The 16,596-nt window shown below is 43.5% G+C and overlaps 1 protein-coding gene across 4 annotated transcripts in view; it reads left to right on the top strand.

The window, feature by feature from the left end:
- Positions 1-16,596, top strand: part of mocs1 (molybdenum cofactor synthesis 1) — a 51,556-nt gene that overhangs the window by 13,558 nt on the left and 21,402 nt on the right. For all 4 annotated transcript variants that reach the window (XR_010461714.1, XM_065012889.1, XM_065012888.1 and 1 more), the window contains exons 4-7: positions 8,614-8,778; positions 11,951-12,012; positions 12,672-12,783; positions 13,913-14,025. Coding sequence is in view for 3 of the 4 variants with exons in the window: in XM_065012889.1 (XP_064868961.1) it covers positions 8,614-8,778; positions 11,951-12,012; positions 12,672-12,783; positions 13,913-14,025 (452 nt within the window). In the remaining variant the exon portion in view is untranslated. The remainder of the gene's footprint in view (positions 1-8,613; positions 8,779-11,950; positions 12,013-12,671; positions 12,784-13,912; positions 14,026-16,596) is intronic.

Genomic DNA, 16,596 nt, shown 5'->3' on the forward strand with positions numbered 1-16,596 from the left:
ATAAGCTTGGCACATCTAGCCACTGAGATTTTTGCCCATTCTTCAAGGCAAAACTGCTCCAGCTCGTTCAAGTTGGATGGGTTCCGCTTGTGTACAGCAATCTTCAAATCAAGCACATTTTGATATTACAATAACAAGAGCAGCAGAATCCATTCAGGAACAATTGGTAATGAATGAGCTGGCAACTGGAGGCCTGTTGGCATGAGCATCAGAGTCTCTAGTGATGTACTGCCATTGTGACCTTGAGCAAGGTACTTTACCCCAAACTTCTCCAGGGGTCCTACACTGTGTCTGACCCAAAGGTCTCTCTGTGTATACACTGAGTATACCAAACATTAGGAACACTTTCAAATCAAATTTATTTATATAGCCCTTCGTACATCAGCTGATATCTCAAAGTGCTGTACAGAAACCCAGCCTAAAACCCCAAACAGCAAGCAATGCAGGTGTAGAAGCACGGTGGCTAGGAAAAACTCCCTAGAAAGGCCAAAACCTAGGAAGAAACCTAGAGAGGAACCAGGCTATGTGGGGTGGCCAGTCCTCTTCTGGCTGTGCCGAGTGGAGATTATAACAGAACATGGCCAAGATGTTCAAATGTTCATAAATGACCAGCATGGTCGAATAATAATAAGGCAGAACAGTTGAAACTGGAGCAGCAGCACGGCCAGGTGGACTGGGGACAGCAAGGAGTCATCATGTCAGGTAGTCCTGGGGCATGGTCCTAGGGCTCAGGTCCTCCGAGAGAGAGAAAGAAAGAGAGAAGGAGAGAATTAGAGAACGCACACTTAGATTCACACAGGACACCGAATAGGACAGGAGAAGTACTCCAGATATAACAAACTGACCCTAGCCCCCCGACACATAAACTACTGCAGCATAAATACTGGAAGCTGAGACAGGAGGGGTCAGGAGACACTGTGGCCCCATCCGATCCCAATCTTTAAGTCATACCACAGATTTTCAATTGGATTGAGGTCTGGGCTTTGACTAGGCCATTCTAAGACATTTACATGTTTCCCCTTAATCCACTCGAGTGTTGCTTCAGCAGTATGCTTAGGGTCATTGTCCTGCTGGAAAGTGAACCTCTGTCCCAGTCTCAAATCTCTGGAAGACTGAACCTTTCCCTCAAGAATTTCTGTGTTTTTAGCCCCATCCATCATTCCTTCAATTCTGACCAGTTTCCCAGTCCCTGCCAATGGAAAAAATCCCCACAGCATGATGCTGCCACCACCATGCTTCACTGTGGGGATAGTGTTCTTGGGGTGATGGTAGGTGTTGGGTTTGCGCCATACATGGTGTTTCCTTGAGGGTCAAAAAGCTCAATTTTTTTCTCATCTGATCGGGGTACCTTCTTCCATATATTTGGGGATTCTCCCACATGCCTTTTGGCGAACACCAAACATGTTTGCTTATTTTTTCTTTAAGCAATGGCTTTTTTTCTGTCCGCTCTTCTGTATAGCCCAGCTCTGTGGAGTGTACGGCTTAAAGTGGTCCTATGGACAGATACTCCAATCTCCACTGTGGAGCTTTGCAGCTCCTTCAGGGTTATCTTTGGTATCTTTGTTGCCTCTATGATTAATGCACTCCATGCCTGGTCTGTGAGTTTTGGTGGGCAGCCCTCTCTTGGCAGGTTTGTTGTGGTGCCATATTCTTTTCATAATGGGTTTAATGGTGCTCAGTGGGATGTTCAAAGTTTTGGATCTTTTTTTATAACCCAACCCCGATCTGTACTTCTCCACAACTTTGTCCCTGACCTGTTTGGAGAGCTCCTTGGTCTTCATGGTGCAACTTGCTCGGTGGTACCCCTTGCTTAGTGGTGTTGTAGACTCTGGGGCCTTTCAGAACAGGTGTGTATATATGTACTAAGATCATGTGACACTTAGATTGCACACAGGTGGACTTTATTTAACTGATTATGTGACTTCTGAAGGTAATTGGTTGCACCAGATCTTATTTAGGGGCTTCATAGCAAAAGGGGTGAATACATTTCAGTTTTGTTTATTTTTTAAATCTTTTGGAAAGACATTTTTTTCACTGCACCAATTTTGACTATTTTGTGTATTTCCAGTACATGACATGCAAATAAAAATATATTTATATTTTAGGTTGTAATGCAACAAAATAGGAAAAATCCAAAGGGGGATGAATACTTTTGCAAGGCCATGCCTACTGATATTATTCTTCTCAGACTATATTAAACTAGCTCTTTGATTATGAAATAGATCAGATGGTGTACCACTTGCTAGGCACAGCTGAGCATCAATTGAAATCGTTTGCAAATAATTAACTTTTTTGTTTTACTGGACTTATGGTAGGCACCTGCATCTGATGCTCATGGGGCTTTCAAGACAACTGGGAAGTTGGAAAGAACCAGGTGAAATTATGACATCTGTGAACTTAAGGTATGAAAATGGTCTGAGTTGGATGACGGTTCAAATCAATTTTTTCCCAGTCGGATCTTGTTTTTTTTTCCCTTGATCGAGATGTCAGAGTTCCCAGTCATTTTGGCAACTCACCAACAAAATGAGTCAGTATCATTGAACACAGCATTTATCTATACACATTAAAAAATATGCACGCTTATTGAGTTGGTAAAAATAGTTTAACTAGTCTGTGTAGGAGGGGAGAGTGGCAGACCCTATGCTGCTATCTGTGTCCTTGCTCGCTCCTTCCTTTCCGGCGAGGCTGACCAGAGAGAGGGGACACAGTCTTCCACCTGATGGTGAAACTTGAGTCGCACCGTTTGAAACGCAACAATTCATGTTGTTCCTGTGACCAGAGAAAGTTAAATAATCCTTGAATGTTAAAATAGACTAGACGAGATGTTAAAAAGAAAAAAATCAGGGCTATCGATGCACTACTCATTCATTGCAGCTGCAGTGCGTGTGGAAGTAGAAGCACGTTTTGTAATAGTGCTGCATAAAAAGTGTTGACGGCCTCCTGAGTGGCGCAGCGGTCTAAGGCACTGCATCGCAGGTGTAGTTATTATAGGAATAATAGGACTATTTCTCTCTATACCATTTGCATATCATATGCCTTTGACTATTGGATGTTCTTATAGGCACTTTAGTATTGCCATTGTAACAGTATAGCTTCCATCCCTCTCCTCGCCGCTACCTGGCCTCAAACCAGGAACACATCGACAACAGCCACCCTCGAAGCAGCGTTACCCATGCAGAGCAAGGGGAATAACTACTCCAAGTCTCAGAGCGAGTGACGTTTGAAACGCTATTAGCGCGTACCCCGCTAACTAGCTAGCCAATTCACATCGGTTACACCAGCCTAATCTCGGGAGTTGATGGGCTTGAAGTTATATACAGGGCTGTGCTTGAAGCACAGGGAAGAGCTGCTGGCAAAACGCACGAAAGTGCTGTTTGAATGAATGCTTACGAGCCTGCTGGTGCCTACCATCGCTCAGTCAGACTGCTCTATCAAATCATAGACTTAGTTATAACATAACACACAGAAATACGAGCCTTGGGTCATTAATATTGTCGAATCAGGAAACTATCATCTCGAAAACAAGATGTTTATTCTTTTTTTTTTTTACCCTTATTTAACTAGGCAAGTCAGTTAAGAACAAATTCTTATTTTCAATGACTGCCTAGGAACAGTGGGTTAACTGCCTGTTCAGGGGCAGAACGACAGATTTTTACCTTGTCAGCTCGGGGATTTGAACTTGCCACCTTTCGGTTACTAGTCCAACACTCTAACCACTAGGCTACCCTGCCGCCCCTTTCAGTGAAATACGGAACCGTTCCGTACAGGTGGCATCTATAAGTCTAAATATTCCTGTTACATTGTACAACCTTCAATGTTATGTCAAAATTACGTAAAATTCTGGCAAATTAGGTGGCCCAAACAGTTGCATATACCCTGACACTGCGTGCAATGAACGCAAGAGAAGTGACTCAATTTCACCTGGTTAATATTGCCTGCTAACCTGGATTTCTTTTAGCTAAATATGCTGTGTATTGATTTTAAGAAAGGCATTGATGTTTATGGTCCTTTTTCACTAATACGCACCGCATCGATTATATTCAACGCAGGACACACTAGATAAACTAGTAATATCAACCATGTGTAGTTACCTAGTGATTATGATTGATTGATTGTTTTTATAAGATAAGATTAATGCTAGCTAGCAACTTACCTTGGCTTACTGCATTCGCGTAACAGGCAGGCTCCTCGTGGAGTGCAATGAGAGGCAGGTGGGTAGAACGTTGGACTGTAAGGTTGCAAGATTGAATCCCCAAGCTGACAAGGTAAAAATCTGTCGTTCTGCCCCTGAATAAGGCAGTTAAACCACCTTTCCTAGGCCGTCATTGAAAAAAAGAAGTTAAGTAAAGATTTTTAAAAAAAAAAAAAAATTGATGAAGCTCCCGACGAACAGTTATTGTGCTGAGGTTGCTTCCAGAGGTAGTTTGGAACTCTGTAGTGAGTGATGTAACCAAGGACAGATTTTTTTTTTTTTTTTTACATGCACGCGAAGGTCACATTCTGTGAGCTTGTATGGCCTCCCACTTTGTGGCTGATCCGTTGTTGCCCTTAGACGTTTCCACTTCGCAATAACAACACTTACAGTTGACTGGGGCAGCTCTAGCAGGGCAGAAAGGTGATGAACTGATTTGTTGGAAAGGTGGCATCCTATGATGGTGCCATGTTGAAAGTCACTGAGCTCTTCAGTACGGGCCATCCTTCTGCCAATGATTGTCTATGGAGATTGCATGGCTGTGTGCTCAATTTTATACACCTCTCAGTAGGTGTGGCTGAAATGGCCGAATCCACTCATTTTGAAGGCTTGTCCACATAATTGTATTATTTCATAGTTGTCCTATTTTTCTATTGATATCTACCAAATGTGGACCTGACCGAGACAATAGAATATTTTCAATGTTTTGGCAATTGAATGTTCACTATTTTTGGCTTTGAGATTTCCATAAAAAAGCTGTAACATTATTTTAATGTAATTTATTTCAGAATGCATTTAATGTTTAAAAATGTTTTTGAAACTAAAATCGAAAACCGTGATTAATATTTTTATAATCGAAGTGAAACCAAACCAACCTCAAATACCACTAATTGCTTAGCGCTACTCACGTGTGAGATTTGGCAGCACTAAAGCTGTGTATTTGGTTTAACTTGCTAGTTGTCTAAGTAAGTAGCTGAATTAATAAGGAGACGAGGCTTCATATAGTGTTTGAGAAGTCAGTGCTTTTGATGAGTTCGCAGCTGTACAGATATCTTGATTTCCCTGCATTTTCTTCTAGTGGTGTGCCGACATGTGTCAGTAAATTGACAGTTTGATAGTATGGCTGTCCCTGACAAAATATATATATTATCTTGTTTGGCTGAGAGTCGTCTGTTCTTTCGACCAATCAATTTTCAAACCTGCATTTTTCCATAGACACATCCTGTGTGTTCTTTTAATCAAATCAACTATATGCAGTGAGCGTGTCTGATGCTTTAAGCACACTGTTTGATTAATTAAGAGAGACAAATTACTTGAGGTAGTCGGACCGCAATTGATTTGATTGGCCGGGCTCAGACTTGCTGTGCTGTGTTGTCTCCTCCCTGCTGCAGCGACCACCACATAGCATCAACAGTGTTTATTGCGCTCTCCCTGTTGCTGAAGCTGCAACATAATTACAGCCATTTCAGATTGAAAAGTTCTGTTACCGAAATCCCTCATTTGTTTAGGAAAAACATTCCCTCAACCCTGGCTCTCTTTGTGACACATGTATGCATTGCATGCAGGTGACCAGTAGGGCCTGACGTATAGCATATCGTAATCACAATACATTTTTTATAATAAAATCGTAACCCATGACAGCAAAATGGAGGTTAAGGGGAAGTCAGATGAGGAATACATTTGACGAATTGTGGAAAATACTAGAGATCAATAAAAATGAAGTAAGGAGCAAGCACTGTATGCATATTATGTGTGCTAATCAGGTGCTGTTAGGTTACAGTATAATTTCTCTAATAGTTTGGAACAATGTAAACAACACCAAATACATTTATAAGCATAACGGAGAGTCTGTAAAGTAGTTTTCTTTTACAGGAAAGACTAATACCAGTCGCATTCATTCGTAAATGCAATTTACAATTTGGAACGGTTTATTGTTTACGCTAATTTTTCAAGGGTCGCTTTATTTGATTTAACTCTTGTATGGTGTGCTGGTCTGTGGGACATTTTCAATGTTTACTAAAAGAGAACCTGAGACTCATTTGCCTTGGCTCATTGGAACGTTTCTGGGACCTTTTAGTTCAGGTCATGACACTACATGTTCCGTTTTATATTTTTGTTCAGTATACATGTCAGATAAACCAAGCCTGCTACAATTATAAACCTCTGTTTTTCTCTTGTAGTTTTATCAGTTTCTGTATAATTTTTCAGTTTGTTCCTACTAAATGGCAAGAACCAATAGCTATGATTGTGACTTAAGGTGAATGTAGTGACATTGGTCTGTGGAGTGATCTAAGATCTTGTATAATCTTCAGTTATATATGATTCATAAGTTAACTCCCCTTGCTGGCGAGAGAGGCTTGTAAGTGTTTGAGAGACAAGGCTCATGACTGTCTCGCTCTCCGCGTGCTTTAAACTTAATGAATCATGTAAGGGGAATGGATATACTATGCCATGACTGTGTGTTGTATCTTGTGATATGATGGCCTACCATTGCTGTTACCGACCAATCATAACTCTATTGAAGTGCTCACATTGGGAAGAATCATCATCCAAGATACACATTCATTGATACAGGATTTACACAATAATGGTTGGTCATTTTGAGTTCAAGTTGTTAGAGGTGCTTTTCAGTAGATGTCATAACGGTAGGCATTGGAATCCATTTATTTTCCATGAGGTTTGTGGGGTTAGGACAGTGCATCTGCAAGATGTGATGTCATCAAGGGAAAGGCCTAAAGGGGAAATTGCACAACAGAAGCCAAACCACATCATGGCGAAAAAGCAAATTGAGCGTGTCTAAACTGGATGTTCTGGTAGGGATGGAGTCCATGTGGACACAGCTCACCAGTGGTCATGTGCTGATCAAATGCGTGACCTTTTCCGATTGGCACCGTGACATCAGCAGACATGTCTACTGGCACTTTTCTTTTGAGGTAAAAGGTCATCCCAGGGTGTCTAAGGTAGTGTTGAGGGACGTTGCTCCTAAATCAAATCAAATGTATTTATATAGCCCTTCGTACATCAGCTGATATCCAAAGTGCTATACAGAAACCCAGCTTAAAACCCCAAACAGCAAGCAATGCAGGTGTAGAAGCACGGTGGCTAGGAAAAACTCCCTAGAAAGGCCAAAACCTAGGAAGAAACCAGGCTATGAGGGGTGGCCAGTCCTCTTCTGGTTGTGCCGGATGGAGATTAATAACAGAACGTGGCCAAGATGTTCAAATGTTCATAAATGACCAGTATGTCAAAAAATAATAATCACAGTAGTTGTCGAGGGTGCAGCAAGTCAGCATCTCAGGAGTAAATGTCAGTTGGCTTTTCATAGCCGATCATTAAGAGTATCTCTACCGCTCCTGCTGTTTCTAGAGAGTTGAAAACAGCAGGTCTGGGACAGGTAGCACGTCCGGTGAACAGGTCAGGATTCCATAGCCGCAGGCAGAACAGTTGAAACTGGAGCAGCAGCACGGCCAGGTGGACTGGGGACAGCAAGGAGTCATCATGCCAGGTAGTCCTGAGGCATGGTCCTAGGGCTCAGGTCCTCTGAGAGAAAGAGAGAATTAGAGAGAGCATACTTAAATTCACACAGGACACCGGATAAGACAGGAGAAGTACTCCAGATATAACAAACTGACCCTAGCCCCCCGGCACAAACTACTGCAGCATAAATACTGGAGGCTCTGAGAAAGGGAGGGTCAGGAGACATTGTGGCCCCATCCGATGATACCCCCGGACAGGGCCAAACAGGAAGGATATAACCCCACCCACTTTTCCAAAGAACATCCCCCACACCACTGTAGGGATATCCTCAACCACCAACTTACCATCCTGAGACGAGGCCGAGAATAGCCCACAAATATCTCTGCCACGACACAACCCATGGGGGGGGCGCCAACCCAGACAGGAAGATCACGTCAGTGACTCAACCCACTCAAGCCCTACCTCCTAGGGACGGCATGAAAGAGCACCAGTAAGCCAGTGTACGTGCAGGTTTGTACGGCAGGACCAAATCAGAAAGTTAGGTAAGAGCAAGCCCATGTGAGGCTTTGTAGGTTAGCAGTAAATCCTTGAAATCAGCCCTTGCCTTAACAGGAAGGCAGGATGCTCCTAGATGCTAATCTGCGGTCAGTTTTGCATTTCCCCACTCCTGTTTATGGTTAGAATTGGGGGAAGGGAAGCTGATCCAAGAAACTTTACACTAGAGTGTCTGAAGTCTCCGTGGGTGTGTGAAGTGGGGCTTTGTGGTTGATGATCTTGCAAATGATCCCCAAACCCCATCTTGTGATATGCATGCTTAGCCAGTCACACCCACTTACTTTGTAGTCAACAGTGTTCAATTCAACCAGGAATTGTATGCCATTTGTCACTGTGCTGTATCACAGCTTCAGTTTATCATCTGTCTGTTTGTCCATCTGTCTGTCCAGCGGAGCTGAGGAAGTTGGAGGGCCTGAAGACCATTGCTGTGACCACCAACGGTATGAACCTGGTGAGGCTGCTGCCTAAACTGAAGGAGGCTGGTCTGGACCTGCTCAACATCAGCCTGGACACCCTGGTGCCAGCTAAGTTTGAGTTCATCGTCCGGCGGAAAGGTAACCCACCTTCCCCATAACCTACAGTATGTTGCCTGGTAGCCATTTTGTGCCAAAACGAACATTGTTGTGGAAGGAGCCAATGTATGCTCAGCACCTATTTCAGCGACTGGAGCCAATGTTAGGATTGACAGAGGGGCAGAGCTCAGGGAGGCAGGTTCCTGCGAGGCAGGGACAGATGGAGTAGACCGGCTGAGGAATGAGAGCAGCAGCACACAGGAAAAAGAAAGTCAGAGCCAAACCTCTTACAGTACACTGGTCTTTCACTGTTGGGCTGACTGGTTTCGTTGTCCAGAGGGATATAGAAGATGTGGGAAAGCTGTTCTTCCTGTATATCTCTGTCTCCAAATGAGGTAAATGTATGTTGTATTGACAACCGTATAAAAAACTCATCAAGTTCATAGTAGGGATGAAGTTACTTTACTGTTGTGTGCTGGCTTTCATTTAAATTTTCTGGAATTTCTGTTAGGGCTACACATACTTACAGTATATTAGTAAAGTATGAAGTGAGGGACACCACATTCACCATGGACAATTTAGGGTTTATTGATAAGATAAAAAAGGAAGTGCACAACAAAAAAGCCTGACATTTTCCGTGCACATTTTGAAAACAACGGTTGAGCCCTATTCACCTCCTGTAATGAGGAAACTAAACTAAAAGCTAACATGCATAAAACATTTGTCTGACCCTGCGGTACATAATGTGATACATGATTTAACATGTTCAAATTACTCATGATCACAGCACTTTCATTTTTTCAACCTGATACATTTTTAAACCATATAATGGAAATGTTCTTGACAGAATTGTATTGACCTGTCAGATTTTCCTACATGACACTCAAATATGGTAATGCCCCCATCAGTGTACAGCAGCAACTTGATTTGCAAATAATTTCCATTGATATTGATTAGCTTCCTGTTTCAAAAGCGTAAAAGCCCTACCTCCTATAGTCAGTGCCTTTTCAAAATACCATTTGAAAACAACTTAGTTAAAATCAAGGTGTGGGCCAAATTCGCCATTTCACTTGAATCAGCCTGTTGAACACCCATTAAACTGTAACATGGCACTATCAGGTGGAAGCGATTGCCCTTCCAATTAGAATCAATGGAATGGAAACAACCTAGCCTTCACCTTTCCTCTGTGGGATTGTCTGACTCAAAACACAGGAAGAGACATTGATATCTCCGGTAGCGCTGGCCTTGGTAGTGTACGTTTCAACTGAAATGACACAAGCCTACCAAACGAGCTAAGCTACTTCTATGCTCTCTGAGGAAAATAACCCTGAAACATGCATGAGAGCACCAGCTGTTCCGGAAGACTGGGCGATCACGCTCTCCGCAGCCGATGTGAGTAAGACCTTTAACCACGTCAACATTCACAAGGCTGCAGGGCCAGACGGATTACCAGGACATGCACTGGGAGCATGCACTGACCAACTGGCAAGTGTCTTCACTGACATTTTCAACCTCTCCCTGTCCAAGTCTGTAATACCAACATGTTTTAAGCACAGTGCCTGTGCCCAAGAACATAAACGTAACCTGCCTAAATGACTACGACCTGTAGCGCTCACGTCTGTAGCCTTGAAGTGCTTTGAAAGGCTGGTCATGGCTCACATCAACACCATTATCCCAGAAACCCTAGACCCACTCCAATTTGCATACCGCCCCAACAGATCCACAGATGATGCAATCTCTAATGCACTCCACACTGCCCTGTCCCACTTGGATATAAGGAACTCCTATGTGAGAATGCTATTCATAGACTACAGCTCAGCGTTCAACACCATAGTGCCCTCAAAGCTCATCACTAATCTATGTGGTAAGGGTAGGTAACAACACAGCCGCCACGCTGATCCACAACACAGGCGCCACTCATGGGTGCATGCTCAGTCCCCTCCTGTACTCCCTGTTCACTCATGACTGCACGGCCAGGCATGACTCCAACACCATCATTAAGTTTACCGGTGACACAACAGTGGTAGGCCTGATCACAGACAACAATGAGACAGCCTATAGGGAGACGGTCAGAGCCCTGGCCGTGTAGTGCCAGGACAACAACCTCTCAACGTGATCAAGACAAAGGAGATGATTGTGGACTACAGCAAAAAGAGAACCGAGTACACACCCATTGTCATCGACAGGGCTGCTGTGGAGCAGGTTGAGAGCTTCAAGTTCCTTGGTGTCCATATCACCAACAAACTAACATGGTCCAAACACACCAAGACAGTTGTGAAGAGGGCTCGACAAAACCTATTCCCCCTCAGGAGACTGAAAATATTCCTCAGATCCTCAGAAGCTTTTACAGCTGCACCATCGAGAGCATCCCTGCTCGGCCTCCGTCCGCAAGGCACTACAGAGGGTAATGCGAACGGCCCAGTACATCACTGGGGTCAAGCTTCCTGCCAACCAGGACTTCTTTCCCAGGCGGTGTCAGAGGAGGGCCCTAAAATATGTCAGACTCCAGCCATCCTAGTCATAGAATGTTCTCTCTGCTACTGCATGGCAAGCGGTACAGGAGCGCCAAGTCTAAGTCCAAGAGGCTTCTAAACAGCTTCTACCCCCAAGCCATAAGACTCCTGAACATCTAGTCAAAGGGCTACCCAGACTATTTGTATTGCCCCCCCCTCTTTACACTACTGCTACTCTCTGTTATCATCTAAGCATAGTCACTTTAAAAACTCTACCTACATACTACCTCAACTAACCTGTGCTCCCGCACATTGACGGTACCACCACTGTATTTAAGTCTCGCAATTTTTTATTTTACTGCTGCTCTTTAATTACTTGTTACGTTTATCTCTTATTCTTATCCATATATTTTTTTAACTGCGTTGTTGGTTAGGGGCTCGTAAGTAAGCATTTCACTAAGGTCCTGTTGTGTTCGGCGCATGTGACTAATACAACTTGATTTGAAATTGCAGTTGGTCTCACGCCTTGAGACTGGATGGTTAAGCTTTGTCTGGGACGATTCCTCATGTGACTTCACATTCTGGCGTTGGAAAGGGAGAACGTGGGGGGGGATGAACCCATTTCAGCTTTAAGGGATTTATAAGGCACAATTATTGTGTCCTTGGCCATTTGGAAGGTGTTTAGAATAAAATGTATCACATAAGCCTAGTAGCCTATGGCTACTGCTCTGTTTTCATTGTTGCCTTCCTCTCTTTCCTAGGGTTCCACAAGGTCATGGAAGGTATTGACAAAGCCCTTGAGATGGGCTATAACCCTGTCAAGGTAAAAGATCAGAGTCCTACTCAACTTTGTTCATTTGCTGGTTCTTCCAAAGAAGCTAGCTGTAGGTTGGAAGCCGTACTTGTCACGATGTTAGGTTCAGTGTGTGTGCATGTTTTCACTCTTACATGTTTGAATGCATCAGATGGTTGGTTTGAGAGTGTTGATACTCTTTTCCCTATGGAAAGCTTTCCCTCCATAGTGTTTTAATGCATGGTTTGTGTTGGTACTGCAGTCAGTCAAAACACACAGATTCGTGCAGTTTTGGCAGCTCTCTGGTGGAAGGTTTGTAGCTACTAGCACTGACTTTGCTGATAACTACTTTGTTGTACTTACTATTACTGTGATATGTGGTTGTGTAGCACATGGGGATGCATGAAACTTACTCCTCAGCCTGAAGTGTCCCCACTAGCTAGCTTTTCACATGGCGCCGACTAGTAAGACGCTTCAGGAGGGCGGTAACGTGTGTTAGCAAGACAGAGGTCCCGAGTTCGCGCCAGGTATGGGCCGAATAGGGAGGAAGCTGTACTCGCTACGCTAGCAGCGTGATGTCCTTTACAGTTGTCACCTATCTATCTTAAGTTGAATGCACTAACTCTCACTCTGGATAAGTGTCTGCTAAATTGTTAATGTTGCTCACTGCTGCACACTGCTCTCTACAGGTCAACTGTGTTGTCATGCGGGGCCTCAACGAGGACGAGCTTCTGGACTTTGTGGCCCTGACAGAGAAGAAGCCTCTGGAAGTACGCTTCATTGAGTACATGCCCTTTGACGGTGAGTAGACCTTTCTTAAAGACCATTGCCACCACTGCAGAGCTGTGGTCGAGTGGTAACATTCCCTGTCACGTCAGAGTCCTTCTCTGACGTGACTGGAGACCGGAGTTTCAATCCCTGTATCCACCCTCCCCGCTGTTTCTACCACTTGCCCGTCTCCCTCTTTGATTACTGTCAGATTTTAAAGTGTCAAAATATAAAAAATGCACACTGCCAATGTTGCCATTTTACTGCATAGTCCAAGTTAGTTTTTTTGTAGACGGAGAACAGTCATCGTCTCAGTATTTTCAATTCCCTTAAATAGACTAATACTTTACTAATATTTCCATCATGATGGATTTTAAATTGCTGTAATTTTTAAATAATAAGACCCTTAGCCATCTACCTTATATTCAAATTGTAGACCTCGTTTTACATAGGCTTATGTTTGTATGGGTTCAATGCAGTCTCACACTTTCAAATCAAACTATTATGAGTAATGTTCCTTACGAATAGGCTAACTAATGAGTTTACAATTGGCAGTTTCTAGAAATACTGAAGATAAAGCGATAGCACCAGTTTGTGTTAGCTAACCTCCTCGCTCTTGTTTTAAAAATAGATTAGACAGGGTGACAGAGGTTAGCATTTAAACCCTCACTCACCCCTTTTAGATACTTAAAAAAAAAAAGTCCTTCATTTTTTAATGTAAAATTATGATTGGATTGTAAATGCAAGCATTTCACTGTGTCGCTAATCAGCGATTACTTCAAGGAAGGCAAGAAAATGAACTGTCATCCAAACAGAGCCTAAGGGGCTTGAATTTGGTCTTCAATAGATATATCATCACTGTTCAGAAACGCATGGTAACCAACAGTGTTTAATGAAGAGTGAGAGTCTCATGACACGTACTATTCAAGTTTATCCTCAACTAGACTTGGGTGCAAATAGATTTGGTTTTCTTTAGGTATGCTTGATTTAGCTTGCTCGGCCTCATTGAACCAATAGAACTGTCCAAAATGTGAAAAACCAAGCCCCCTTGTGTGCTGGGAAGCACAATCAAGCGCACAAAGTATTTTGAGAGAAAATAAATAAGATTTCAATCATGGTCTGTCATCCACTCCATTCTGTTGACCTCTGCTGCCTCCTGCAGGTAACAAATGGAACTTCAAGAAGATGGTGAGCTACCAGGAGATGCTGGACCGCATTAGACAGCAGTGGCCCAGTTTGGAACAGCTTCCACTCGGAAAGACGGACACAGCCAAGGTTCCTCTCTCTCCCCCCCAGCCCACTCAAATTCCAAAAGATAATCTCAAAATTATTAATCTGCCTCATCCCGCACCTGCGACTTGGCTAAATTAAATATTCAATGTGCCCGGGTCCGCCCAGGAACAAATTATGATGACACGTTATCTATTTCTGCTACATCAGAGATGCAGTACTTCCCACAGTGTGTGCTGGTTGCATTTATTAATTGTTTCGTTGACGGTAAGTCACATGGTTGTGCAAGCTAAATCAGATGCTAATGAAAATGTCAAGATACAGTGATGCCTGAAAGCAAAGCTGGTCCCTTTTGTAATTATCTTGGTCCCAGATCTGTTTGTACACTTCATTGCTCATTGTCAGCGCAAAACAGACTGGCACTCAGGCTAATGATCTCATGTACATGCGAACAGTATTCCCGGATAATACACTGCTCAAAAAAATAAAGGGAACACTAAAATAACACATCCTAGATCTGAATGAATGAAATATTCTTTACTAAATACTTTTTTTTTTACATAGTTGAATGTGCTGACAACAAAATCACACAAATGATTAATGGAAATCAAATTTATCAACCCATGGAGGTCTGGATTTGGAGTCACACTCAAAATTAAAGTGGAAAACCACACCATAGGCTGATCCAACTTTGATGTAATGTCCTTAAAACAAGTCAAAATGAGGCTCAGTAGTGTGTGAGGCCTCCACGTGCCTGTATGACCTCCCTACAACGCCTGGGCATGCTCCTGATGAGGTGGCGGATGGTCTCCTGAGGGATCTCCTCCCAGACCTGGACTAATGGAGCGAGACATGATGTCCCAGATGTGCTCAATTGGATTCAGGTCTGGGGAACGGGCGGGCCAGTCCATATTATCAATGCCTTCCTCTTGCAGGAACTGCTGACACACTCCAGCCACATGAGGTCTAGCATTGTCTTGCATTAGGAGGAACCCAGGGCCAACCGCACCAGCATATGGTCTCACAAGGGGTCTGAGGATCTCATCTCGGTACCTAATGGCAGTCAGGCTACCACTGGCGAGCACATGGAGGGCTGTGCGGCCCCCCAAAGAAATGCCGCCCCACACCATGACCGACCTACCGCCAAACCGGTCATGCTGGAGGATGTTGCAGGCAGCAGAACGTTCTCCACGGCGTCTCCAGACTGTCACGTCTGTCACATGTGCTCAGTGTGAACCTGCTTTCATCTGTGAAGAGCACAGGGGCCAATTTGCCAACCCCCACCTGTGGATGTCGGGCCCTCATACCACCCTCATGGAGTCTGTTTCTGACCGTTTGAGCAGACACATGCACATTTGTGGACTGCTGGAGGTCATTTTGCAGTGCTCCTCCTGCTCCTCCTTGCACAAAGGCAGAGGTAGCGGTCCTGCTGCTGGGTTGTTGCCCTCCTACGGCCTCCTCCATGTCTCCTGATGTACTGGCCTGTCTCCTGGTAGCGCCTCCATGCTCTGGACACTACGCTGACAGACACAGCAAACCTTCTTGCCACAGCTCGCATTGATGTGCCATGCTGGATGAGCTGCACTACCTGAGCCACTTGTGTGGGTTGTAGACTCCATCTCATGCTACCACTAGAGTGAAAGCACCGCCAGCATTCAAAAGTGACCAAAACATCAGCCAGGAAGCATAGGAACTGTGGTCTGTGGTCCCCACCTGCAGAACCACTCCTTTATTATAGGCTAATTGCCTATAATTTCCACCTGTTGTCTATTCCATTTGCACAACAGCATGTGAAATGTATTGTCAATCAGTGTTGCTTCCTAAGTGGACAGTTTGATTTCACAGAAGTGTGATTGACTTGGAGTTACATTGTGTTGTTTATAAGTGTTCCCTTTATTTTTTTGAGCAGTGTAGTTCATATCCTGGATAAAGTAATCCTTCTCCCCTTCCCCCCCCCCCTTAAAAGACCTAGATGCACTATTGTAAAGTGGCTGTTCCACTGGATGTCATAAGGTGAAAGCACCAATTTGTAAGTCGCTCTGGATAAGAGCGTCTGCTAAATGACTTAAATGTAAAATGTAAGGTCTTATTTGGGAAGAGCTGTTTACACGCACCTTTGATATCCCGCTCACAAGTATCCATCTACTCATGAATAAACAGAATATTCCTAATTTAGGTTAATCTGGGTTAAATGGAATAAAAGCTAAAAATCTAGACACCGACTGAGATGTAGATTAATAGAATATTAACTTGAATATTAATGAACTAAAATATGAATTTAATAAAAATTGCTGTAAAATTATAATTTTGTCTAGGAAAGATCAGTGGAGAAATCAAAACAAATGTATTTGTCACATACACATGGTTAGCAGATGTTAATGCGAGTGTAGCTTCTAGCTTCTAGCTTGTGCTTCTAGTTCCGACAATGCATTAATAACCAACGAGTAATCTACCCTAACAATTCCAAAACTACTACCTTATACACACAAGTGTAAAGGGATAAAGAATATGTACATAAAGATATATGAATGAGTGATGGTACAGAACGGCATAGGCAAGATGCAGTAGATGGTGTTGAGTACAGTATATACATATGAGACGAGTAATGTAGGGTAT

The sequence above is a fragment of the Oncorhynchus nerka genome, linkage group LG28 (assembly GCF_034236695.1).
Source record: "Oncorhynchus nerka isolate Pitt River linkage group LG28, Oner_Uvic_2.0, whole genome shotgun sequence".
NCBI lineage: Eukaryota > Metazoa > Chordata > Actinopteri > Salmoniformes > Salmonidae > Oncorhynchus > Oncorhynchus nerka.